Source organism: Strongylocentrotus purpuratus, unplaced genomic scaffold, assembly GCF_000002235.5.
Source record: "Strongylocentrotus purpuratus isolate Spur 01 unplaced genomic scaffold, Spur_5.0 spur5_scaffold_2, whole genome shotgun sequence".
Classification (NCBI taxonomy): Eukaryota; Metazoa; Echinodermata; class Echinoidea; order Camarodonta; family Strongylocentrotidae; genus Strongylocentrotus; species Strongylocentrotus purpuratus.
The window spans coordinates 34559308-34586001 of NW_022145605.1; the positions used below are offsets into that span (position 1 = coordinate 34559308).

Here is a 26694-nt window from a genome sequence, read left to right on the forward strand (position 1 = left end):
TGCCGTTAATTCTCTCATTGTAGTTTTACCAAACAAAATGGCAGACCGCTATCTCTCCTACCACTAGAACATTAACACACTACTTTTTTAAAGAAAATATTTTTGTGTACAGATATATTTTTGCAAATTTCATCCCCAGAGAACGTTTCACAAGTCGTTTATTTCGCGAATGATCCTCGGGCTACTCTTGTACCATTTACAAATGAAAATTAATATCTTGCCAGAGGACATTAGCTTCCATAATATTTTTTATTCGAAATAGGAAATTCTCAGATTTCATTCCGTAAAGCTGGCAAATGTCCCTTGCATTTACAATCCACTGTAGCATCCTATTAAATTTATCTGATTTTTTTTTAAAGTTCTACTATAAATACAATAATTTTCTCAATAATTCTTAAAAGTCAAAGTACTTAATAATCCAAACACCCTGTGCTATAACTAACTTCTTTATATTAATCATAAACTCTATCTTTATGATTATTACTCTAATTTCAGTTGATACCATTACCAGTGAACAACTCCTTAGAGAAGACTGATAGTAGGTTCGAGAACCGAACTAGTGTCTGTCACACTTAGGGCTGCCCATGATACCGGTACGCGATTCAATCCCTTCTTCAGAATTCTTCAAATATATTTCTTTTTTAATAAATCATCATAATCATTTTCAATGGTTTCAATTCTATGGGGGATAAGAATTTGCTACTTAGGTTTCATTCACACGCGATGCAGAAAACCTCCTCAGACATACTGCTGCCGCAAAAAAAGTGGAGGTGAGTAACTGCTCTCAACATACAGCATAATTCTGTAAGCTACCCAGAGAGTAATGGTGTGCTATATTCAGAATGGATCTGGTAAGTAACAGAAGTATCAGAATATCTTTTTCTAGAGAAGTGCAGTTAACAGATTTAGCAGACTTTATGGGATACACCAGGGACCTGTTTCACAAAGCTTTTTTTTCATGACAAATGACAAAAATCAGTGACAAATCTGCTGATAACCAATCAGTAGCAAGGAGTTCACTAGCTTAGAACAAAAATTGTCATTTGTCACTGATGAAAAGTTTTGTGAAACGCCCCCCTGGTGTCTCAAGGTGGGCAATGCATGTAGAAATGCATTGTGTCATGCGACATCAAACAAGCATATCCCGAAAATACTATCTCTCATGATGGGTACGCGATTCCATAGCATTATAATCCGATAATGGTGTGTTTCTACAAAAGCGGGTACCAGGAAAAGTCTTGAAAAGTCTTGTAATTAATGGTATTTGAAATCCTGTAGAACACTGATGAGGTATAGAACATCATATATTTCCCCTACACCTTTTTTTAAGGCTGTAAATTATATCATATGTGAACAGAGCTAAGCATGATTCCAACACGAGAGCAACATATCAAATGCAAAGCTGGGTATGGGGATATAAAATAATTAATATTACGAAAGTAGATTTGGAGACAGTTAAAGACTAGCTCCAGACATCACAGGAATAGCGTCCCTTTGATTGCATCTTCTTGATGTAATCCTCCGCCTCTGTCTGCGTCTTGCCTCCTTCTTGACAGATGATCTCACGGATGGTACGCTGGACGTCGGGTGCCATGAAACGAGCATCACTGTAAAGAAAGAAAGAAAATGTATCAGGATATACGAAGCATCGGTGCGATGTGGGATTACCCACACAAGAGGCATAGCAACAAGCTCAGGACAGATCAGAATGGAGAATGATTTCTCGTAGGGGAGCTAGGGGACACACCGTCCTATGCACCCAAGTCAGTAAATCAAAATAATAATAATAATAATATTCATTTGTAAAGCGCAATAACTATGTGGATATATTCTATTGCGCTGCAAGAGCTCGTAAATGCTGTGCTATACATACTATATGAACAAGTGAGTTTTCAGTTTTGATTTAAAATTATCTAGTGATGGGGCTTTCCTTATTTCTAGTGGTAATTTATTCCATAATCTAGGGGCAGCACAGAGAAATGACCGGTCCCCGAGGGTTACTTTGGTTTTATATGGGGGTATTTGCAACATAAATGTGTCTTGTGTACTACGAAGGTTACGACCATGGGTTTGAGACTTGATGTGCAACAATTCAGTAACGTAACTAGGAGTTTGACCATTTAGAGCTTTGTAGACTATCATTAATATTTTAAATGTAATTCTCTGGCGAATTGGCAACCAATGTAGTTCCTTTAGAAGTGGGGTTATTCGAGAGAATTTTGGGAGGCTGCAAATTAGTCGTGCACATGTATTTTGAACCCGCTGCAACTTGGAAATTTGTGAGTCTGGCAATCCATACAATAAACTATTACAGTAATCTAGTTTACTAGTAACACATGCATGCATGATAGTTTTCATGCTGTCCTGATCAAAGTATTTTCGAATGCGTCTCAAATTATAAATCATGAAATAGGCTGATTTGCATATTTTAGTGATATGTGAATCCATATTCAGGTGGGTATCAAAAGACACACCCAAGTTTCTAACAGTATCAGATGGGGTTATGGTTGAGTCACCAACTGATACACTACGCGACCTAAATTTAGAAACCTGGCGTGGAGTACCAATGACCAAAAGTTCTGTTTTGTTATCATTTAACATCAACTTGTTTTGCAACATCCAAATCTTAATATAAACAACACATGATTCTAATTCAGAAATACAATGATCTTCAGCCGGTGTGTTAGGACAGAAAGATAGGTATAGTTGGGTGTCGTCTGCGTAGCAGTGACAACTAATACTAGGAAACTCTGTATGGATATTTGTAAGGAGTCTGCTTGTATACAAGGTAAACAACAGAGGGCCTAATCGCGACCCTTGAGGAACGCCAAAAGGCACATTGAATACATCAGAGACAACGTTATCAATTTCAATTTTCTGTTTTCTATCTGACAAATCTGACAAATCAAACAAAGTATTGTGTACACCTTCCGTGACTAGTCCGAACTTGCCTTGCAGTAGCGATGAGTAAGGAAATTTGTTGTGATTTCTAGGTAAATATCAGCTTTTAAATGAAGCATGAGGTATTTTGAACAAAAGAAAATATTATATTTGTCAATAAAAAATAATTTAATTGGTATATTATGACGAAGACATTTTTAGAAAGTTGAAGCATGAATCAAAATGGTGGCCTGCATGTTCCCTTTCTATTTTTACCACAGTTACTTACCCACAGACATAGATATGACTGCCTTTCTCCAGCATGCCCCAGATCTGCTTCTGACACCTCTTCATCAGGTGCTGCACGTAGAGCTTCTCTTCGGTCTCTCGGGAAAAGGCCACATGGACATTCGTCAAGGTTCCGTTCTTGAGGTACTCGTCCAGTTCGTCCTTGTAGATGTAGTCTTCGGTGCTCTTGCGACAGCCAAAGAACAGGATGCTGTCACCGACCTTCTTGGCTGGAGTGGGAAATTTTCGAGAAGGTATAATAAATAATATTTGTACATTGCCTAATAACAATAATAATTTACATTCAATAAAGGTTTTATTCACATGACGTTCTGGCAGCCGAAGCTGAATTGCAGGTCATTTACAAGGTATGATGGTTAAAATACAACATAGTACATGTAAACATGAAATAAAATTAATGACATATAAAAGGATAAATATACTAGATACATTCAAACGTATAATAGACAGCATCATTAAACATAAAAATATGCAGAATGCATGAAGCTTACTTTTTTAAATAATAATCATTTATAGAGCACAGAAACCATCCAACATTAAGTATATATTCTACTCCGCTACAAGAGCTCCTGATATGCTTAGATTTACAGCTAATTGAAAAGATGTGCTTTCAGTTTTGATTTAAAGATATTCACAGATGGTGATTTCCTGCCTTCAAATGGTAAGTTATCCCAGAGTTTTGGGGCTGCACAAGCAAATGCTTGATCACCTAGCGTTATTTTTTTATATTTTTTTAAAAATAATAATAATAATAATAATAATATACATTTATAAAGCGCAGACAAAGTGCAAATATATTCTATGCTGCAAGAGCTCCTGATATGCTTCTACAACATAAGGTTAAATGAAAAGATGTGCTTCTAGTTTTCACATTTAAAACATTTCTTGCAACTCACTCTCATCCTTCCTGTAGAAGTCCCTCTCTTGGATGAAGCCCCTGAATGGAGCCAGACCGGTCCCAGGTCCAACCATGATGACAGGCGTGGTGGTCTTGAAGGGCAGCCTGAACTGAGACTTGCGCACGTAGATGGGTACCCTGAAGGGGGTGGTCTCGGGCCCGTTAGGGATCTTATCTTTGAGCCAGTTGGTGGCCACGCCCTTCCCTATCCTTCCGGTGGGTGTGGTGTAGCGGATGAGGACAGCAGTGATGGATATCCTGTCGGGGCTCACCTATGAGATTGGATTACGGATAAATTTATTAAGTATGACAGCTCTGAACATAATTCAAGGTTAAGATATTCTTTTGCCACAACTAGGCCTTAAAAAAATATGTTGTATTGCTCTTAAAGATACTATGTCCCTTTTGCAGCCAACCTCAAATTCTATAGAACTTTGCAGGAATTATGAATATGTCGTCCTATCTGTAAAATTTAAACATTAGCAGTGTCCTAATCTTCAAATTATGCAAGGAAACCAGTTTACTTGCTAGACTTCACTGTCCCTCCCTCTTTTGGCTGCTAATTCTTTAATATTTTTTTCTCTAAAAAACGGTAAAAATAAATAAATAAATAAAACGCCGACCGTTGATTTCAAGATTTTTGGGTCGGTCGCAAAGGGTAATACAACATTTTTTTTTTTAGGCATTATTCTTCACTTGGTTTTGATATATGGTAGACTTTGTTCATGTTCATTCATGTTTGGATTACATAACATAATGAACCAATGAAAGAGGGAACCGGGACAACAATTTCTACTAAACTCATACAACTTATGTTTGAACTATCTATATCATTATAACAGTCACTGCACAATTTTTATTTTTTTAAATTGATAGTGAATCTTATCATAAACAAGATGATATAAATTATACTAGTTTTCATCCTAGGCCATGCATTAAGACATGCATTAATTTGTAAAAATTGAATTGTATAATTCCAAATGTTTCTACAATTCTAAGGAATCACATCAACTGAAAAGTGCCTGCAACAAAGAATCCACCCATCCATGTGCATTTAACATAAGTAGACCCATTTTTTAACAAGACCGAAACACCACACATTCAACAACAATATTCATCAAGTGGTCCCACACATACAAAATCAAGTTTGATCCATACATGCTTAGAATAAATGCTAGGGGGGTGTTTCACAAAGATTCTAAGTTAGACTTAAAACTTATGGAGAGCCATTTGTAGCATTAATCAAAAGCAAAAATTCAAGTATTTTAGACTTTTTATAAATTCCATATCAAGAACATGAAATCACTGTTGGTAATAGAAAATATTAATGATTTGAATCAACATTTTATGCCTTTTAAAAAACTTTTACTAAATATTTTCGTAGATGCCAACGGCTTTCCATAATTGCTAAGTCCAACTTAGAGATAAGTTCATCTTAGGATCTTTGTGAAACACCCTCCAGATCCCATATTGAACTGAGAATGTGCCTTAGTTACCTTTGGAGACGATGAGATGGAGTAGTATCTAGCGTGGAGACGAGGAAGCAGTTCACACAGATGGTCCAAAGGAACCTTGACAGAAGGAAGGTCTTCCAAGATGGCCACGATGTTCCGATGGCATTTGGTCACCCAGTCGCTGTATTCTTTCTGTGAAGGGCATTGACAGATAAAGACATGATTAAAATGGTGATCGTAATCAAACAGTCAAGAAAAAACTGAAAATCTTTCTATCTCACATTCAAGTGACATATAAAAAAACTATGTCCTCTGCTGAAAGCCGAAAGGGCATCAACTGTAGGATATGTAGCACAAATTACTACACTTCTTGCTCTCAACAGACAATGTCTTATCAATTACGTTGCAGGTTGCAATATAGGCACGTGTGTTCATTGCCCAATGTTTTTGGCCCTCAACCAATGCATAGTTGTAATTGATACCCATGGTTAAACATAGGAAGGCCTGAATAGTAGCAACTGATGTTTTGTGTTTGACACTGCAGAAATTAGTAAGTAAGAGTTTACAAAATAAGATCCCAGGCTTTTGCTGTTGAACTCTTCTTACACAACAGATTTCCTGCATCCAAATATCAACAGACCATGATTATCTTTTAATTAAAGTGACTTTTGGCATTACTGTACCTAGTTCTAATGAAACTGTCAAACCCTATCTTACTATACAAGCTGTTATTTTTGTGTGATTAATTTTCCACGCTGAACGACCCCAAAACATATTTGCTGGTTCTTAAATTCGCGTTGCACACAATTTAGCCCATTCAAAACATGCATAAGAAGTCCTGCTTATATTTTTGCGAGTTCTAAAATTCACGCTTGCCGATCTTAGCGCAAAATCCGTGAAAATTAATGTACCATGAATATTTCTACTTTTACAGTACCTTGCCCTCTGGCGTAGCTGAACTCATGAGGAGGAGCTTCTCCTTGTCTGCAGGATCGGTGGCATACTCTGAGATCTCCTTCAGGACGTTGGCTCTAGGGCATGAGGTGATGTCCAGGTAATGAGAAAAGGCAGTCTGGTAGCTGGTAGGGCAGGGGAACGGATGCTTCTTACTGGCCTCCTCTGTCAAGGAAAAAGATCAGCGTATGTTACGATGCCTAGTTAACTCTTACAGGACTGCAGACTGACTTAAGGACATTAGTATTAAGGTATCGATTGGGGCAAAGGAATGGGTGCTTCTTACTGGCTTCCTCTAAAGAATGAGATGAGAAGAGCAGTATTACCGGTAAACCAATAGCTCAAGGACATTGGTCCTGGGGCACGATGTGATGTCCAGGTAAATGGGAGAAAGCTGTTTGATAGCTGGTCAGACGAGGGAACAGTTACTTCTTACTGGCCTCCTCTGTTCGTTGGGGCTTCTAAGGCCCCCCCCCCCTCCCCCCCCCCCCCCCCCCAAAAAAAAAAAAATTGCATGCATGTCAAGTTAAGTGTATAGAATACTATGGTAATTTTAATTTTTTTGAAAAATTCACTCATTTGCATATTTATGGTAATTTATGCAAATATGGTAATAACACTCACATTTTTATATATTTTCATATATTCTTCATATTTAAACATTAATTTTCACTACATATATTATTTAGACCATTTGGGATAATAATACAGCCAAAAAAATTGGAAGAGCCAAGTTCTTCCTAATGTTATCTACTGTTTTGATAATTTCTTATGTATTTCTTTGTTTTTTTAACTTATGTATTTTATTGTTTTTGTTGTTTTATTTCATTTTCAACTATAATTCAACTATTTTGACTCCAAAATAAACACCTAAACTATAAACAAGACCGAATAACCAATGTTTTATCTCTTAATTTGAAAAATGAGATTTCCATATGTTTTGTACACAAATCACAAAAATGAGCGATTTTCGGGCTGACATGCAAAGACAAAAGGACATGTGACTTTGTAATGGTAGGTCCGATTTTCGAAAAAATTTCTTTCAAAAGATGCGCAAGACTCGAAAGAAAAAAGTCACAAAATTTCAGTGTAAGATTTTCTTGCGTTAAAAAATTATCGCGAATAATGTCGAGAGGGGGGGGGGGCTTCTAAAGCCTGAAACTTGTATGAATCTGAACCATACGTGAAATTCATGAACAATCCAAGCACACAAAACTTTCTGATTTTGCAGTTTGGGCTTCTAAAGCCCCCCCCCCCCCCCCCCTCCCCCGGGCTAGATAGGGTTAAACTAGTCGTATTGTAAATTCAAAAATTGTAGTTTGAATTAAATTCATGAAACTGTTACAAATTGTTATGGCTGCTGTTTTCATTGAAAGAAACTTTCCAGAAATGCAGTGTCAAATGTGATTTAATTATTGAACAGCATGAAACTTGTATGAATCTGAACCATACGTGAAATTCATGAACAATCCAAGCACACAAAACTTTCTGATTTTGCAGTTTGTCATGTTTTAATGCCTTTGAATGTGGAGAACGAAGTTTCTTACCATCAACATTGGTCAGGGTGAAGACTGTATCCAGATCAGCATCCAGGATTTTACCGATGGCAGCAACCAATTCAGGATCATTAGTGGGATATACAGCAACATGATCACCACTCTCATACCTAAGGTTAAAGGTCAGTCACATTCTATTAGCATGATTATAATTCAGTGTATTCACAATATGATGTGCCACCTATTGGATGCCACAGTTTTTAAGTTTGGAATAGCATTATGATGCTTCACAGATAAAAACTGGCAAGATAGCGGAGTGAGAATTAAACAAAAAATTGTCAAAATATCGCAAGAAAATATGTGTCATGAATTTTTTTACATTAAATGTAGCCCGGGACTTCCCACTCCTCGCTTCTATAAATTTTCATATACCGCCTTTCCACTGGATACAAAGTGCATTGAGATGCCATCCCTGAGTCATTTTAGAATTCAAATTTATACAAGATAACAAGCAGTGAGGAGTGTGAGTTCAATGAGTGCATATGGTTTCAGAAAAGATATGTCATCAAACTCTCTTTAAATTGTTCGACTGTTGATGATAATTTCAATTGAAGAGGGAGCCTGAGACCCGTTTTTACAAAGCCTTTTTTCAACAACAAATGACAAAATTCAGTGACAAATCTGCTGATAACCAATCAGAAGCAAGGATTTCAGTAGATTATAACAAAAACTGTCATTTGTCACAGATGACAATTTTTGTGAAACGCCCCCATGTTCCAGAGTTTGGAAGCAGTAGAGGAGAAAGCTCCAGTTGGTTGAATGGTTGAGTGGTCAAATGAAGGTCACTGGCAAGAGGTTTCATGCCAATTTCCTTGTTGATACAATAACTATAAACTACAGTGAAACCTGTCTATGAAGACCACCCAAGGGAGACAAGAAAAGTGGTCTTTATAGGCAGGTGGTCTTTATGTACATGTTCCTTTAGTACATGATTCAACAGGTGGTTGTTAAAGTGACTCGGTAATATTGCCTCAGATCCTGAAATCATGCTGCAATCATAATTACTGTATAAACCTTTAGGTCAGTCAGAAATCTCATGACTTTTACAAGCCAATCACCTGTCTGGTTATCAAGATATTCATGATTGGAAATCAAAATCATTTTTTGTTTTCCTAATAGTTTTTATAACACTACAGTCTATTGGGGAAAATGAGTATTGTAAAACCGGTCACTCAAAGATTTTTACTTTTTTGAGGCACTTCATGATCATTTTGAAGCCAATTCTTTTAGGGCTTCAATATTACACCATATCAAAGACCCTGATAACAAGTAGGGCCATGCATATCAGATTTAACATTGTTAAACGATGTCTTTAAAGCAGGTTTGACTGTATCATCTAGGATCTTACATACCTGATTCTTGATCCTGAGATGTCAAACTCAATGTGCATACAGGACCTGTCACCACCTTGATGAAGCTCACGATTGACTGTGATTGCTGACAGGTATGGGTTCTTGGCATCGTATGGTCTGTAATAAAATGAACACAAAGATACAATGGTTTAGTCTGGGTGGATTGTTTGTTGTACCTGACTGTTAAGAAAGCATGTGTATGCTTGTAAGTAAGCAACCAGGGGACCGATGGCTGTAAGGCCTCTCCAGGGGACTTGGTAATGAGGATTAATGCCTTACCAAAGGGCACTAGGGCATCAAATTGGTTTCGAACCTGGGACCTCCTGTTTACGACACCACTGCTCTACCACTGAGCCATCGCGCCTCGCTTGGTATAGGAGTATTTGTGATTATCAACTAGACCAGAGTCAATTTAGTTTGTAAACCAGGCCCCTGCCATGACCATCAGACACTGGATTAATTTCCTCCCATACCATACACCAATCTCTACATGTGGGACAAGAGTAAAGATTTTGGATTCAATCTGCACATTCAGTACCTCAAACTTGGCTTGTGCAGGTTAGAAAGATGGCTAGAATCTCACTATTAACACCAGGTTAACTATCATGTCACCATTCATACTCCAATAAAAGATATTAGTTTTCTTTCATTGAGGACCATCTATTTTTGGCTAACTACATGTATCTGAAGACCTGTATCTGAAGACTGCTTGGAGACAAGACAAGTAATCCATGTTTGAATGAGAAATTGCTTTCAAGGAAAACAAAAAAATGTGGTGTTTATAAACAGTTGGTCTTACTATACATGTGGTCAGTAAAGCAGGTTTGATTGTAATTTAAAAGTCTATTTTTCTTTCAAAATAGAGTTATTCTATGATTGTTTTTCTTCTCAAACATGTAGGATTAAGTGTGATCATATTCACAATTGCAATCATGAATTTGTGGGCCTAATGTTTGACCCAAGGTGTCAACAAGGGAATTTGTACTTGACGACAGCACTACTTTCCACCTCGTTATTTCAAGACAAATCTTTGTATAGACATAGAAAACATGGTGTCACTGTAACGTGACCACACATGATGTCATGAACTAAACTTATAGCCATGGACATGGTACAAACTGTATTGCTGAGCTGGCTCTTTGCCCCCCCCCCCCCCCTCCCCCTCCCCCCCCCCCCCCCAAAAAAAAAGAATAACAACGTGGCGCACACTGTGCGGGACAGTGCGGGACCAATATTTGTAGAAGGGTCAGGGTGCCTAATGCATACTTACGGTTTTTGGTTCTTGAATGCATTAAGCCTGGCCACTTCACCACTGAACACCTTCTCAGGGACATCTTCGGTGTGTTCTGTCACGGCATATTGACGTATGCTGCACAACAAACAAATCATACATAATGTGTGTTAGTGGTACCAGACACGATTAGCATTTAATGCTATTTTCTGGTCCCATTTATCCTTTCAATGTTAAATATTCACATTTGATTGTTATATTGATATACCGGTACTTTTTGTTTCGATAATAAACTTCAAACTTCAATAATAACAATAAATCATCACCACTGGTTTCATCATTCTGTAGGCTATCAGTGGAAATCGTATTCTATAGCACCCAAAGTCTAGGAAATCAAATCTGAATGAAGAAACGAATGAACAAACGTACAAATTAACAAACGAATGAACAAACGTACAAATTAACAAACGAATGAACAAACGTACAAATTAACAAACGAATGAACAAACGTACAAATTAACAAACAAATTAACAAACGAATGAACAAACGTACAAATTAACAAACGAATGAACAAACGTACAAATTAACAAACATATAAATAAATATGCTTCACCTTTCCAATCTTATAACACAGAGCTACAATGTAAGTTAATAGGTGTAGGACCTTTGTTGCGCAGTAACCATTCATTTATACATTTTGCATGGTTTATTGTATCATTTCTGAACGAGTCTTTAGTGTAATCAGGTAAATCAGGTAAATCAGGTAAAGCAATATTCAGCAACTACATAAAGTTTACAATCTTAATAATAATAAAATTATTTATTTTAAAGCACATTGTTAAACATTTACATCATCTTGCAACTGTACCTTCACCTCAAAACACATAATAGACAAAATGTTAATTTAGGTACTACATGTACATTGTATTTTATGTACATACCAATTGATATCAGTCCCAACTATGTACATTAGAGACAGGGGACTGTAAATGTTCAGAAAAGGGTGATTAGGTTTCTACTTATAATAATTATAATAAGTCCTTATTCATTATTTCCCATACTTCTAAGAGGGAGAAATCTTCCCAATGCAAACAAGAAAGTATTTACAATGTATGGTTTCATGAAAGAGCAGCTGGTCCACGGAACATACACAACAAAAACTTCAATTTTAAAATTGCGGTTTGCCCATTTCATTGCCTTCAAATTGGATCTCATTCAAATTCACACAAAAGGTCAGCAGGGGGGGGGGGTAATACTGCAAAGCAGTGTGTGGTTTAGCTCTGAAAAGCTGTAAGAGAGCTCTGACAAAAACATAAAATATATGTGTAACGTTTTCCCCAAGAAATCTCATTTTTGTTATATTAGAAAACCTAAACGTGCCCCCTTAAACAAGTAGGGAGTTGTTATACTGCACTCGACTACACATAATAATAATAATAGTGGGTTCTTGTATAGCGCTCATGTCAGTCAGATTTGACCCTCTTGGCGCTCCTGATTATTACCTTGGCTTTAGCACGGCTACCATACGGCGCTCTAGCAATTCAAGGAATAAATTCCTACCAGGTACCCATTTACTTCACCTGGGTGGAGTGTGGCAAATTAGATATCTTACTATGCCCCAATGTCTGCGATCAGAATATGTGATTTATGCCTTCATGACATCCATATCTTACAAAATGAAACAGCATTAACTTGTGTATGTAAATAATGATTCTGCATGTAGGCATAGTCTAATGCATACATAGGGGACAATTTGACTGGAATTTCAATATTGCACCAGTACTAGGCAAGAGACTAAAACATGTGACATTTTTGGTGTCCCTGTTACATAAGGAACTCACACGTATTTGTGGCTCTGAGTAAAGACTTAAAGTGACTCGGAAACATTGCCTCAGATTCTGAAACAAAATCTACGATTTAGCTCTTGCTGCAATCATAATTATAAACCTTTAGGTCATTCAGGAATCCCATGACTTTTACAAGCCGATCGCCTGTCTAATTATCAAAATATTTATGATTGGAAATCAGTATTTCATTTTTTGTTTTCCTAACGGTTTTAATAAACTACAGTCTATTGGGGAAAACGAGTATGGTTAAACCGGTCACTCAAAGATTTTTACTTTTTGAGACACTTCATGATCATTCTGAAGCGCAATTTTGTTTAGGGCTTCAATATACACCATATCGCAGACACTGATTACACGTAGGGCCATGCCTCTCAGATTTAACATTGCTAAACGATGCCTTTGAATACTGGAGTGAGATTGTAAAGTGATTTAGCATAATATTGCATCCTTATACCTAGAATATACGTGTGGGTTCCTTACAGTGGGTCGATCCTTACAGTGGGTCCCTAATTTATGGAATCAGCCACATATGTATGTTGTCCTCTGAGGCTGAATCAATGTTTTGGAGAAAAGGCCATTATTATATCTGAGCAATCACTGGGCCTGGGGGAAGGTAGGGGTGTGATGTTCACTGCCAATATGATGATGTTATCAATGTCCTCTTTCCAAACACAGCACACCAGGGGCATATTTTAGTCTTACATTGCACAAGTCATCAATGTAATAAAAACGTTCTTGCCTTTAGAATCTGAATTGAGGTAGTGGTGCATAAACTGCTATTATTCATGCAGTATCCATATCTGGGCAATCCTTGGCCCTTGGGAGGGGGGAGGGAGGAATGTGAGTATGGAGCTAGGATTGTGATATCTACATGTATTGCACTGTGATGATGTTGATAATGTTTTTCCCCCTATTCAAAGAGAAAGTTTAATTCTGGGAAGAGGTGAACAATAATCTGTGAGCGTTATCATTGTTATTATGCAAGTGTGGAAGAACATCAGATTAAACATGTTCCCTAAAAAGCATGGCTCTTCAAATTCTTTAATATGCTAAATATGTCATGTAACAGCATAAAACTCGGGACAGATTTTTACTCCACATGTTCGTGTATCCCCATATACATCTTTCTGTGTACCATGCTTGTAACTTAACCAAGACTGGGCCAAGTTTCTTATCATTTTGATGATTCCAGAACCTTGCAGTACACACCCAATACTTATATGCTAGATGATCAACCTGTTCTGATCAATTCCACACTGTCTCTGTCACAATACAATCGCATGACCACAACTCAACTTCATCTTTAACATAACATATTCAAGGGGAAAATAAATGTGGATGCAAATCTAACATTGCACCACAAGCAAATATACCAGGTAATAAGAAATGTACTTTGCACTCTGATTCTAAGTGGAAAATAAACAGACATGAACTTATCTTGCATACAATATCCATATTTGGGTAATATGCCTTATAATTGGGTAAGGGTGGGTAGAAGGTAGGGGTATAGGTTTGCGATATTTATCTCAAGCAAATATAATTGTGTTGACATTCTGATATTTCAATTACCCATTCGCAGCAAATAATAGGGTACACAGTACTTTTAATAAGCACATGCAATTTATGTTGAGTCACTGATCTCTCAAATGCAAAACTCCCTCCCGCCCTCCTTCTCTCTTCTCTTTGAATGCATCAATAATCATTACCACATTTCTGACAATGAAGGCTTTTTACAACATTTCAAGAAATATTCATCACTTTAAAGCGGGGTAAAGGTGAATTTGAGGGTTAATTTCACCCCTCAATGAATCACAATAAAGGGAAGGTACCGGTACATTTGATTTCATACAGAAGTGTACTGTTGTTTGAAAAAGAGTGTTGGAAATGTCAGTTGGATCACTTGGATTGAATTATACAATCTCAACTTCACTTTCCTATATAGGCTCGTTCACGCTTGATGAGGTAAATCGCAGTGGTACAAAATATTATACAATGTAAACGATTGGCAAGTTAGGAAGAGGAAAAAAGTAACTGCATGTAACAAAGACCCCTATGCCCGCTGATTTATTTGTGTGTCACAGGATACAGCAATATAAGGCCCATTTCTACACTGTCTTACTTCATTTTGCTGCAGTATTTTTTTCTTCTTTTTGATGTCATTTACAGTATCATATTAAAATGAGGCTTTATGCATGCAGTGTAGCTCCTACCACATATTAAAGTCTATCTGCACTAGATGGCCAGGAGGGATTAGACCTCCCTGCATGGTCACTGAAAGGGGGTTATCTCATAAAATTGGCTCTCAATTAGCATAAGAAAAAGGGGATTATATATATATATATATATATATATATATATATATATATATATATATAGGGCGCATGTAGCTACAAGTAGTGCATTCCCGCTTTAAGACCTCTATAATCAATGTACTCGTTCAACATACACATAATAGGATTCATGGATGGCTGCATAGCTCCACTATTAGACTCATAGAGTCATATTATACCTCAAATACTCAAAGATAAAGCTCATGGATTACTCATGATAAGACTTGGAATAGCTTTGTCTACGCACATGTAGTTGCAAAACTTCAATACAAACATGGTGATAGATTATTGACATTGGAAGTAGGTCATTCCAAAGGTCATTGGTGATTTGGTATGTCCAGTACATGTGTGTGTGTGTGTAATACAGATTGTTCAAAGGCACATGCTTTAAGTCTCATTCATATGCCAGTATACCATAGCAGCTTTAAACCATAGTTAGTCTCACTCTTGTTGTATCTTATATCACACAGACAAGTGTCGCAGTTTTGAAATAACATAACGTAAATCTCCGTGTATATATAAGGCGCACTTTTTTTCTGTTGGGAAAAATCGAAAGTCGGGGGTGTGCCTTATACACAGGTACAGGATATTTTGAGTCCTCAAAATGCTTCTTTTTAGTGGTTTCCGAAAATCTCTGTGTCTCAACATGAATGACATAATGCAAATAAAGAATAGGATCTACTATTTGAAGTTAAACAACGTTCCTAATTTGAAGGGAAGAGAGTTTTTTTTTTTTTTTTTTTCAGTCTCGATAAATTATGCCCCTTCACAAAGCACTTTGCCGGCCGAAGCTCTCCCGTGTCTCCAGCTCACTCACCTGTATCATGCAGCTCACTTACACGGGGGATATCGAATCACAACTCAAAAACTAGCCTGTCTAAATTTGGTTTGGACTCGGGAGGAAAAAAAGCAAACCCAAAAGGATAGGGGTGCGCCTTATACACAGGTGCGCCTTATACACAGAGATTTACGGTAAGTAAACAAGCAGGATTTACTGCATTAACTGAAAAGAATTAACAATGGACTTACTTTGATTCATCACCCGTTGCTTCTAATCCATAATATTCACAGACTGCAGGCCAGAAACGATCCTTCCATGTCACAAAATCTTCCTCAATACTAAAACACAAAACATAGCAGTTTTTTTTTTTTTAATAATCATCTTGATTTTGTCCTGAACTCATACAATAGGCCTAACATTTTTGTTTGAAAAACAAGTGAGAAAAGGGGACTACTACATTGGAGACATACAAATTTGTTGAACTTCATGGCAAAATCAGAAAATGCACATAACAATTTCAATTTGAATCACATTTCTTTCATTTTTCAGAGAAAAAGATTATGGCTTTCTATAACATGCATATCTTTAAATTGAGGTTCAATGTTAAGAATAAAACTGAATGTGACAAAAATCTTTATGCTTTCAGAAATATGTATCGTCTAACTGATTTAAAATAATTCTTCTCCTTGTGTAGCAAAATAAAAAAATAAAAAATAAATAAACAAACTAGCAAACAAATATTACAAGCTATATAAACAAAAATTAAATACCTTTCTATTTGAAATTACCGGTACAGGAGAGAAGTACATGTATGTTTTCTGAAAATAAAACTATATCAAAAGTAAGAGCAATACTTACTTTTGGTCATCATCTCCCAATCCAAGTTCAAATATCCTCTCTCCGCCAAGCTCTTCTAATCGTTTGTCCAAATACTTGCCCATGGCATTATAGTGTTCATAGGTCTTGTTGCCAAGGCCAAACACCTATGGGGAACAGGTGAAAGGAAAGGATAAGATGGGAAAAGTACATTGGAGGTACATGGCAATTACACTGAACCGTTCATGGAAAAAAAAAATTTAAAGGCATTACATTTTCTAGCCATGACAGATGGTGTGCATTTGTGATTATTTACAAACTGAAATTAAAGCAGTTGCAAGCCTTCCTTACTTATATCCATTCTCGACAGTAACATTGCTCATGACTGAAACACATTCTTCCATAGGTTTCAGTCAAAGCAATCAACAGGTTCTCAATTTGTCTAAAAATTAAAATTTTATCTCAAATTAATAATTTTCTAAAAGTGAAGCAGATGTGAACAAGGGAAAGGGGTCAATGGTTCGACGATACTGCTATTACAACACATTAAAATGTTTCCTTTTTAATGACTCTTCATTATAAATTTATATTTGGTACTGTTATTTTTATATCCAAGGAGTAATTTAGTGATGAGTAGAATATTTGTTGAAAAAACAATCATCAATGTTAACCAGATCAAAACGGCAATACATGAAGGTTAAAAAGTTTAAACTACATTTTCCATCCCCAAACCACATGCAGTGAAACCTGTATATAAAGACCACTCAAGGGAGACAAGTAAAGCAGTCTTTGTGAGCAGATGGACTTCATGCTCTGGGCCCCGTATTACAAAGAGTTGCGATTGATCCAGAAAGTTCTCCAATCAATCGTAAGTTTGCAGTCTCCTATCTGTTAATCTCCTATGTACATACTTGCGATTGATATCAACTATTTGTAATACGGGCCCAAGATCCCTTCAGTGCACGTTCAATGATAAGCACTATTCACGGGAAACAGAAAATGTGGTCTTTAAGGACAGGTGGTCTTTCCATACAGGTGGTTGCTAAAGCAGGTTTGACTGCATTATTAAGTGTGTACATTTCTTGTATGAATAACTTACAGTGTACTTGACCCCTGAGAGGTCACCGTTGCCGTCCTGTAACCAATCGTAGAACTCTTGAGCATTATCTGTTGGGTCTCCTTCACCATACGTAGCCACACAGAAGATAGCAAGTGAGTTCTCTATATCAGCTAGTTGGGACAAGTCCTCCTACATACCAAATAGAATGAAGTTTATCATGCGACATATATATTTAATAGCTGCTTGATATATCTAACCATGCACCTCCTATTACTTTAATACATAACACACACAATACATATTGTACACATACGATTAGAATTATAACAATAAAACAATTTTTTTTTTTTTTAAACACGTAAAAAAGTATTTTATAACAACTAGTAAAGGTTTTAAACAATATGTTGCTGAATGACATAAACAAAGAAATTATCTCTTGGATTACCATTTATGTTACTTACTACTTTACTATACTAGCAAAAGCACTTGATATCTTAACATACAGAGGGAAATGGACATATTTTAATATTTACTTCAAATCATGGTCATATAACACATGCTCTTGTGACAATGGCTCGTCTGCCTACACTTTTTCAACATTTCTCAATCCAACCCTGAAATAAATACTTGACATTTTAACACAAAAACTGCAACCTTAATCCCAAATGTTTTATGGAATAAAGCCCAGCACATATGATGCTGAAGCATATGTTAGATTACACATCCTAAAACAGAGGCACTTAGCCTCGTTAAATTGACCTTCTCAGCTTACAGGTATAATTAAGAGTGTTTTACAGATGAAATGTTTTTTGTCTCATCTTGTGGGTTATTTATGACTCTAAAGTTAATAACATCCTCTACAATCTTGTATATCGCCCTTTTAATAATTAATGTATTTGGATATTTCTCCATTATCAAGTTTGAACTAATAAATCTCATTATTTTCAAATGGATGGCCTTAAGATACTCTTGCAGCTGTTATCAGCTCAGCTTGAGAATGAATTGATGGGACTATGGGGAGCTTTTCTTACCATCTCGTTTTCCTCGGGGTCTGCTACCATGCCCTTCAGACCGTAACGCTGGGCTTCCTTGGCCAGCCGAACTGAAAACTCTTCCCCTGTACCCGTCTGAGAACCATAGAACACTACCACGTTCCTAGACTGTAAACAAAGAGAAATTGGGTAAAGTAATTAAACATTCATTAAATGATGATGGAAACAACAGCAACAACAAGAAAATACAAGAAGGAGGAGGAGGAGGAGGAGGAGGAGGAGGAGGAAGAAGAAGAAGAAGAAGAAGAAGAAGAAGAAGAAGAAGAAGAAAGAAGAAGAAGAAGAAGAAGAAGAAGAAGAAGAAGAAGAAGAAGAAGAAGAAGAAGAAGAAGAAGAAGAAGAAGAAGAAGAAGAAAGAAGAAGAAGAAGAAGAAGAAGAAGAAGAAGAAGAAGAAGAAGAAGAAGAAGAAGAAGAAGAAGAAAGAAGAAGAAGAAGAAGAAGAAGAAAGAAGAAGAAGAAGAAGAAGAAGAAGAAGAAGAAGAAGAAGAAGAAGAAGAAGAAGAAGAAGAAGAAGAAGAAGGAGAAGAAGGAGAAGAAGGATAAGAAGAAGAAGAAGACGAAGAAGACGAAGAAGAAGGAGAAAAAGGAGAAGGAGAAGAAGGAGAAGAAGAAGAAGAAGAAGAAGAAGAAGAAGAAGAAGGGGAAGCAGAAGAAGAGAAGATAGGGCAAGAGGAGGAATAAGGGAGAAAGAAGAAGATCAACAAAAACAACAACAACAAACAAGCAACGGTAGCAGCAATATTAGGCGTATTATGCAACTTTGTTTTCCTGCATTCACAAAATCTAGAATAAAATTACATTTTTTTTGTCCATACCAGACAGCCAGATACTTTTTCTGTTTTTACCTGGGTGGAGAGTGGCAAATGTAGATGAGCATCAAAACAAGGATGTTTTAAAGTGCAGTGACAGGGATAAGAACATTGCACAATATGCTCAGGTGACTTATCAATTATAAGACAACACCACTTCGTCTAACACCACATCATTGAATAAATAAACATATTTGTACCAAAGTTCACATTCATAAAATTCATGTGTATCCCATCTTAACCTAGTAGTAATAATCTGTAAGGTGAAGGTCTATGTACTTTTTGTTTTACATCAAAGTACATATATCCTTTGAACTACTATATCAGTGAAGTCCATATCATAAAAGAATTATCAAGTGCATCACTGATATCAAAAATTATTATTCATACGAGCATGGAATCAATATTTGCTATATCGAGCTAGAACATAACACTTTAAAAGTCTAATAGGTCAATGTTATATCCTTAAATGCTCCTACATGAACATGTATGTCACATCTCATGGAAACATTACCCAAGAATGACTTCCATCCCGTGTACACTATCAAAGTTTGTTATCAATAATAATTTAAAATCATAAATCTTATCAGGTGAGAAGTCAATAAAAGTCAACATCTAATGGACTTTGATATAAAAATTACAACTTACAGATGACTTCATTTTCGTGATAAATCCTGACCCACTGTTTGAGCTCATTGTCATAGAGGAACTGAAAGATATGAAAAAAGAAAAAAGAAAACTGTCAATGACATCAATGTTATGATAAAAGTGTATTTACCTTTACATCAGTGACCTTTTCATCAGTGATCTATTCACTCTCATGTACATGTAATTCTTGAGACTCCATGTCACTTGTAAATTTCTTGTGCAGCAGTGCATCTCTCATACCTTGTAGATACTTCATGGATAAAATTCTTTATTTCACAGAACTCATATTATTTTACTTTATTAACATTTATAGGTAATGGAAGAAATTTGATTATCCTTTTGGTTTTAGGCAACATACAAAAATGTATCTACATGTAAGTGTAAATGTATGCACACCGGACACACATTTCTACTAGATCGATGACCATGACCAAAACCTGTATAACAATAAATAGATTTGTTTAGTTCTGGTCATTAAAAATATATATTTGTGGGTTTTCTCATTTATTGAATGACAGTTTGAAAGAAAAAGCAGTGAAAAAAATACACGAGGTCTCAGGGCGAAATAGCCCCTGAAATGCCCAAAAGAGCCCCCGAAAATCAGAAAAGAGCCCCCATAAATTTACATAGAGTTTAACGCAAAACAAATTTTAGAATGTTATTTTCAGGCAGGCAAGCTTGAAAAGTAGCCCCCGAAAAATAAATATTTTGTTCCCTGAGAAAAAGACTGTACTTCAAATGCCTTCATATTTAAAACATGACAAGAAATAGCTGAACAGCTTTGCACCAAGCATTTGTGTGTGGTCCCATGTACCCACGACTAAATCTATACCTTTAAATTCTGTTCATTAAAAATCCTCACAGCATACAGTCTAATAACTGAATAATTCATACTCCTCGTCAAAATGGGTTTTGGGGGTGGTGTATTTCATAACTCAAGAATCAAAGGTGGATTGGTTGAATTAGGGCCTTTGTTGAATACTTGTAGATGTAGGCTTCATTAAATATCACATTCTCAAGAAACCTAAATTGTGACAAATCTTTTTTTCAAATACTTAAAAAATTACAAAACCTGGTAAGGGTATGAACAATTTACTTGTTAAAGGTACTATGTCCCTTTTGCAGCCAACCTCAAATTCTGTAGAACTTTGCAGGAATTATGAATATGTCATGTATGTCCTATCTGTGAAATTTAAACGTTAGCAGTGTCCTCATATTCAAATTATGCAAGGAAACCCGTTTACTTGCTAGACTTCACTGTCAGACACTATTGAGTGACTGACTGGCTTTTTTCTTCTTTGGTAATAACATACATGAAAAGAGATGTAAAGGGTACATGAGCATGTGTCTACATCAATAACCCACTTCTTGTGATGGCCAAGATTAAACTGATTAAATCTTTGTGCAGCATAAAACGTATGACCATTCGGTACAATTGTCTGAAAATCAAGACTATTACTTTTGGGCTCTATAGCCCTAAAGTCGATTTGACAACTAATAGTCATTATTTTCCCACTTGAAGACATTTTCAAGCCCCACCTTTTTTAGGGAAGTTCTAAATAAGTATTATCTTTCAAATGCAGTTGGAATTTAAGTTTTTCATTTTTTTTGGCCTGCAAATGGGACATAGTACCTTTAACTGTACATGCAAAATGTACTTCAATTATTAAGTACCAGTACTGCAAAATCAACCTTCCTATTAAACTGTTCAGATAGTTTCTATCAAATGCAATTGCATGGCCAGAATTCAGCTTTATCTTTTATGAAAGTAATGTGAGTTGTCTGTCATCAGTTGGGATTCTGAATACATTTCATGACCTCTTTTCTTTTCTTCACATTCACACAGCTTGCCTAAGGTGCTGAAAGCTGATCATTCCCTGAGGTCTATGTAAATAAATATGACCTGATGAAAATACAAGGTCAACATGTACATGTACATGTATAAACAGATGTGTAGAACAATGTACTCGGTGAACAGTCAACTGAATTGTTTATCTAAAACATTTCTAATATTTCAATTCACATGTACACCTTCACCTGCATATTATCTATTATGGTATTACATGTAGGCACATTCATATTTATTTCTAAGGTTACCTACATTGTATACAGTATGTCCATGTAAACAGGTTGTCGTTATTTCAATAATTTTGAAAGCACAAATGAATGCGAGCTGGTCACAAGGAATAAATCCCAAAGGTATCTCAAACTTAATTTTGCAAACATGACATCTGAATATATGCCACAGCTTTCAAGAGGATTTGAGTTGTTTGAAATGGGTTCCATCTTTCAATTCCCAATTACACCTGTGCTGTATATGATTTGAACACTTGAATATTCTACATTGTGTGAGATGTGTTACCCCGTTGACTACTGAATTCTCGAATTCCTATAATAATAATAATAATCTTTTAAAGTCCACTCCAAATTTTATTAAACCGAAACAGAAATTCTTTTTGCCCGATTGATCGTGAGCCCGGCAGCCACTGAGCAGCGCCAGATCGACGTTGCTCTATCCCTTATTGTTGAACGCCAAACAAGGTAGCAACAACTCCCATCTTTTAACGTCTTTTGGTATGACGCGGCCAAGGTTCGAACCCACGACCTCCCGGTTGTGAGGCGGACGCTCTACTGACTGAGCCAACACTCCGGCATATAGGCATATAGGCATATTACAGGGAACACTTCAAGTTCATTCATGCCACTATTTGCTCTCACCATTATGATCTGTAGATAACATTTTTCCTTCAATATTGAATTATCAAAACGTGTAAATTCTGTAGATTTGTGACCATAATTTGTACGTCCCTTGAAAAACCAATGCCAGTAAATGGCGAGGGCAAACAGTGACATGAACGGCCTGCCATAGTTAAGTCCAACTTATAGACTTTCCTAGTCTTTGTGAAACATCCCCCTTGGTCCCATATATGCAATTGGGTAAAATCTTACATATGATGATGTCCAATTCTAAATTTACCCACAGTGTATACAAGTTTAAAAGTAGTACATAGTTTGTATTCATGGCCACTTTCATTTTCGTTTCCCCTTACCGTATATTGCTAACTAAATATTGCTAACCAAATATTGCTCCATTTGACATGCTCAGTATTCAAATATTTGTAAGTCAATGAATGATACTACCTTATCAACACTCATCACATGATTGTCACATGAACACATGTAGGCTAGTCTCAAGACACAGACTTTAATTTGACACTTTTAAAGGTATCATAAAGCCTTGAGCCTAATCTAAATCTGTCAGTCATCAGCTGTGTCTAGAGGGCTTATGGAGAGCAGTAGAGATATACAGTTCAGAGTTCAGACACTCTGAAATATGCATGACTGACGAGGAGTTGTGCCAGCAAACTACATGTATATATAAGCAAGAACGCTGCCCAACCTAAACAATAACCATACTGAAAACATAATTAATGTCATTATGTCACTAAAGTGTACAATTCACCTAAAAAATCATTTATACACGGCTAGAATGTGTCAAATAACCTTTACAAAATTTACCTTACATTCTATGGGTTAAGGAGTTAAAAGAAAATTTAAAAAAACATTTAACCTGCGCATGGGACTTGCTTTCAGTGAGGGCTTATTCTATGCATCATATGCGAACATGTAAAGTGCATCAAGTGGTCTACTTTCCAGTCCCCTCTGTGTTAATTTGTATCTAAACTTGAGCTTAGCATACATGTAGATCTCTTTATATACATGTAAGCAATATTGGAAACACATACTTTGAATACAGGTTAGCGTATAGGGCAAAATATTTTGTTAGTGATTTGTATATTTTAAAGCACCACCGCACTACTTTTAGATACTTGCGCCCCTATATAGCAAACAATGCCTTATCTGCCTTATCTTTTTCTTATGTTAATCAAGAGCTGATATGATAAGATAACCACCTGTCAGTGACCATGCAGGGATGTCTAATCCCATCTGGCCAAACTAGTGCAGACAGGCTTTAATATGTCAATCCATATCCCTACGTGGCATTAACAAGATTATTTAAGTAATATTGGATAGTCATACTTTGAATATAGTATAGTGGCATAAAAATACTTACACAATAGGGAAATGAATTAATCAATTAATATCTCACTCCTTCCATACCTTGTAATGGGATTAACGAGTCCCTCTGTCTTGTTCTCTGCCTTCTTCCTAAAGAAGAACCAGTAGACCCCCACTCCTACACTCAGACTGAGGAGAAAGATGTCCAGCGTACCAATCGCTGGTCCACCCATGGCTTCGGTTGATGTAGCTTCTATCGATTCACTAGCTTCAGCCTCAGGAAACATGATACTTCATTTATACTAGAAGATAAAGGGAAATTTGAAAAAAATATATTGGTGAAAAATACAATATTATTCTTCTTTTATTGGTATTTATTCAATTTTTTTCTTTTCTTTTGGCTAAGTTCAGCGAACTCCTTGTGTACGCCTTCTTATACTTAACAAAATCACTATCATCGTAAAGTAAGTACCAAGTTGGCAATGCAAAAACATTTTTTTTCCCTGTGTACACTGCATTTCTTTGTATTACAGCCAGGACTAACGTCGCAAACTCTAGAAAGAGGCTAAGAGTATTTATCGCTCATAATGTGAAAGTCCCTGTACAAAGTCAACGTAAAAGGCATCAAGAAAATCATCACAGAATCCGTTTTCCGCATCGCCAACGTGCCCATCAACAATATGAAACGTCTGCAAAAATGCAGACCATCCTTATTTTTTATTTCATTTATTTTCATATTTCTCATGTTTCATCTATCTACATTTCAAAATAAAGTACAAGTTATTTTTTGTGTGATAACATAACAATCAATAATACATCATAAATAACATAAAGATAAAGTGGTCAATATAGAGTACTGATTTAACTGAGAGAAATATCATGGGACTTACATGAAAGCAAGCTTGTAAAGCTGTATAAATGGAGATCGGATATAAATAGTGACCAATCCAGATGAATCAAAAAATAGAAATAAAAAGGGAAAGAATAAAGAAACATGCAGTGGTGCTGTTTATATTTTCCCTCCCTATTTTACAATGTAGACAAAAATACACATACCCGAACATGTCATTACAAATAATAATAAATGATAACATTTGTATATTAGTCTACATAACATACATAAATAGAATAACGAAGCGAGCAAGCGCTTTTTGTCAGCCGTTACACTCTCGAATATAAAAGTAAGGATGTTTTATTGTGTGTTTTTTTAGACGTATTTCCAAAAGCACGACAGCCAAACCCAACGCGCTTGCACGCAAAGGTTACATATTGACGTCGATATGCTTTAAATAGCAGTTCCTTCAGATTACATTTGAAAGGATATAAGGAAGGACTTTCAACTCTAAGGGAGGGCATTCCAGTAACTGGGTCCTGTAAACATAATTGTTTTTAGTGCAAAATCAGTTCGGGTACATGGAATTCCACATTTGGAAGGTGATTAGTCTATGTGTTGCTTGCTCTGACCAAAGACGAAAGAGATACCTCTTTGCTCTGACGTATCAGTATTTTAAGAACGCATCAGTCCGCGTTAACAAAGACGATCCTCGTTCATGCAGACGATCGTTATTCTTGGGCCAGCGCCATACTGATCAAGGTCGTCTTGAGACTTAGAATCTAATTCAACAGTTTTTCCTACACAAAAAGTTACTAACGGTAACGCCACAGAGCTGAGTAACGGCAAATGCCTCCTTGAGAATTGAGTGCCTCCAACTCAAAATCATATTAATTTCACACAAAATTCGCACAGAACAACTCAATAGGGCGGGCGCTGCTGTCTGACTGACACGGTTACACAAGTACTGCAGAGCTCAGCTAGCAGTTCAGCGCTCTCGATTCAGCTTCGCTCAGCCTCAGGCCATGGCTCAAGCGCAAGCCGCCCCTCCGATTCCGAACTTTACTCGCGCTCGCTTGATCATTCACACTGCACTGCCCCTCTAACTCACCTCTTAATTAACTCCGAAATCTCCTCAGTATATTTTCAAAGCACCCTTGATCTGTTCACATCACCTTTACGAAATAAATCGAAATTATTTCACACAAAAATCAAAAATCGGCCACAGCCAACTTTAGGAAGTTCAGCTTTTGCAATTTGCAATTATGCAATAACCCTTGACCTTACGTCTTCAGCTGATTACGGACACGTACGCACTAACACACGCCATAGAGATCCTATATAGACTCTATGACGCACGCGCACACGTACGCATCATATACAATTTACTTTAGTAAATATTTTTGGCATACTCCCTCAGGTAGTTTTTTATTTTAATTTTACTTAACACCCCCCCCCCCCCCCCCCCTTCATTTCCCATTGATGAAGATGATCTAGCAATCATAACCATAGGCAAATAAAGGGACATATGAGACAGCCGCGATTAACTTTTGAGTAAAATGAAAAGGGTAATATAGATCATAGGGTATAAAGGAAATGCATGACCTGTATATAGAGGAAAATGCATCTAGCTGTTCGCAAGTTTAGTTTTCATTATTTTCTTCAAAGGTCCAATCAATTATTACCTCTATATTTGTTATGTTGCCTCCATGGGCTATTGATATAGCCGGAACCTCGGAGGTAAGTGTTGTGATTGTGATATTCGGGGGGGTACAGGCTATGCCCCCCCTCCCCCGTCCCCCCCCCCCCTCCCCCTCTATAGGGGGGTCGAACCCCCCTCAAATTTTTGTCAAGTTGTCAAGT

At 36.6% G+C, this 26694-nt stretch overlaps 1 protein-coding gene across 1 annotated transcript; it reads right to left on the reverse strand.

Annotated features, from left to right (window-relative positions):
• Positions 1-346: 346 nt before the first annotated feature.
• LOC594665 (NADPH--cytochrome P450 reductase) lies at positions 347-26140 on the reverse strand. Its single transcript, XM_030992281.1, has 15 exons — positions 25943-26140; positions 24102-24301; positions 19980-20040; positions 18501-18629; positions 17509-17658; positions 16452-16576; positions 15842-15931; positions 10674-10772; positions 9404-9520; positions 8043-8161; positions 6479-6660; positions 5584-5733; positions 4086-4359; positions 3170-3398; positions 347-1607 (listed from the first exon to the last, which is right to left on the reverse strand). Exons 2-15 carry the CDS (start codon positions 24284-24286, stop codon positions 1463-1465), a joined length of 2055 nt encoding a protein of 684 aa, XP_030848141.1. The 5' UTR covers positions 24287-24301; positions 25943-26140; the 3' UTR covers positions 347-1462.
• Between the last annotated feature and the right edge of the window lie 554 nt (positions 26141-26694).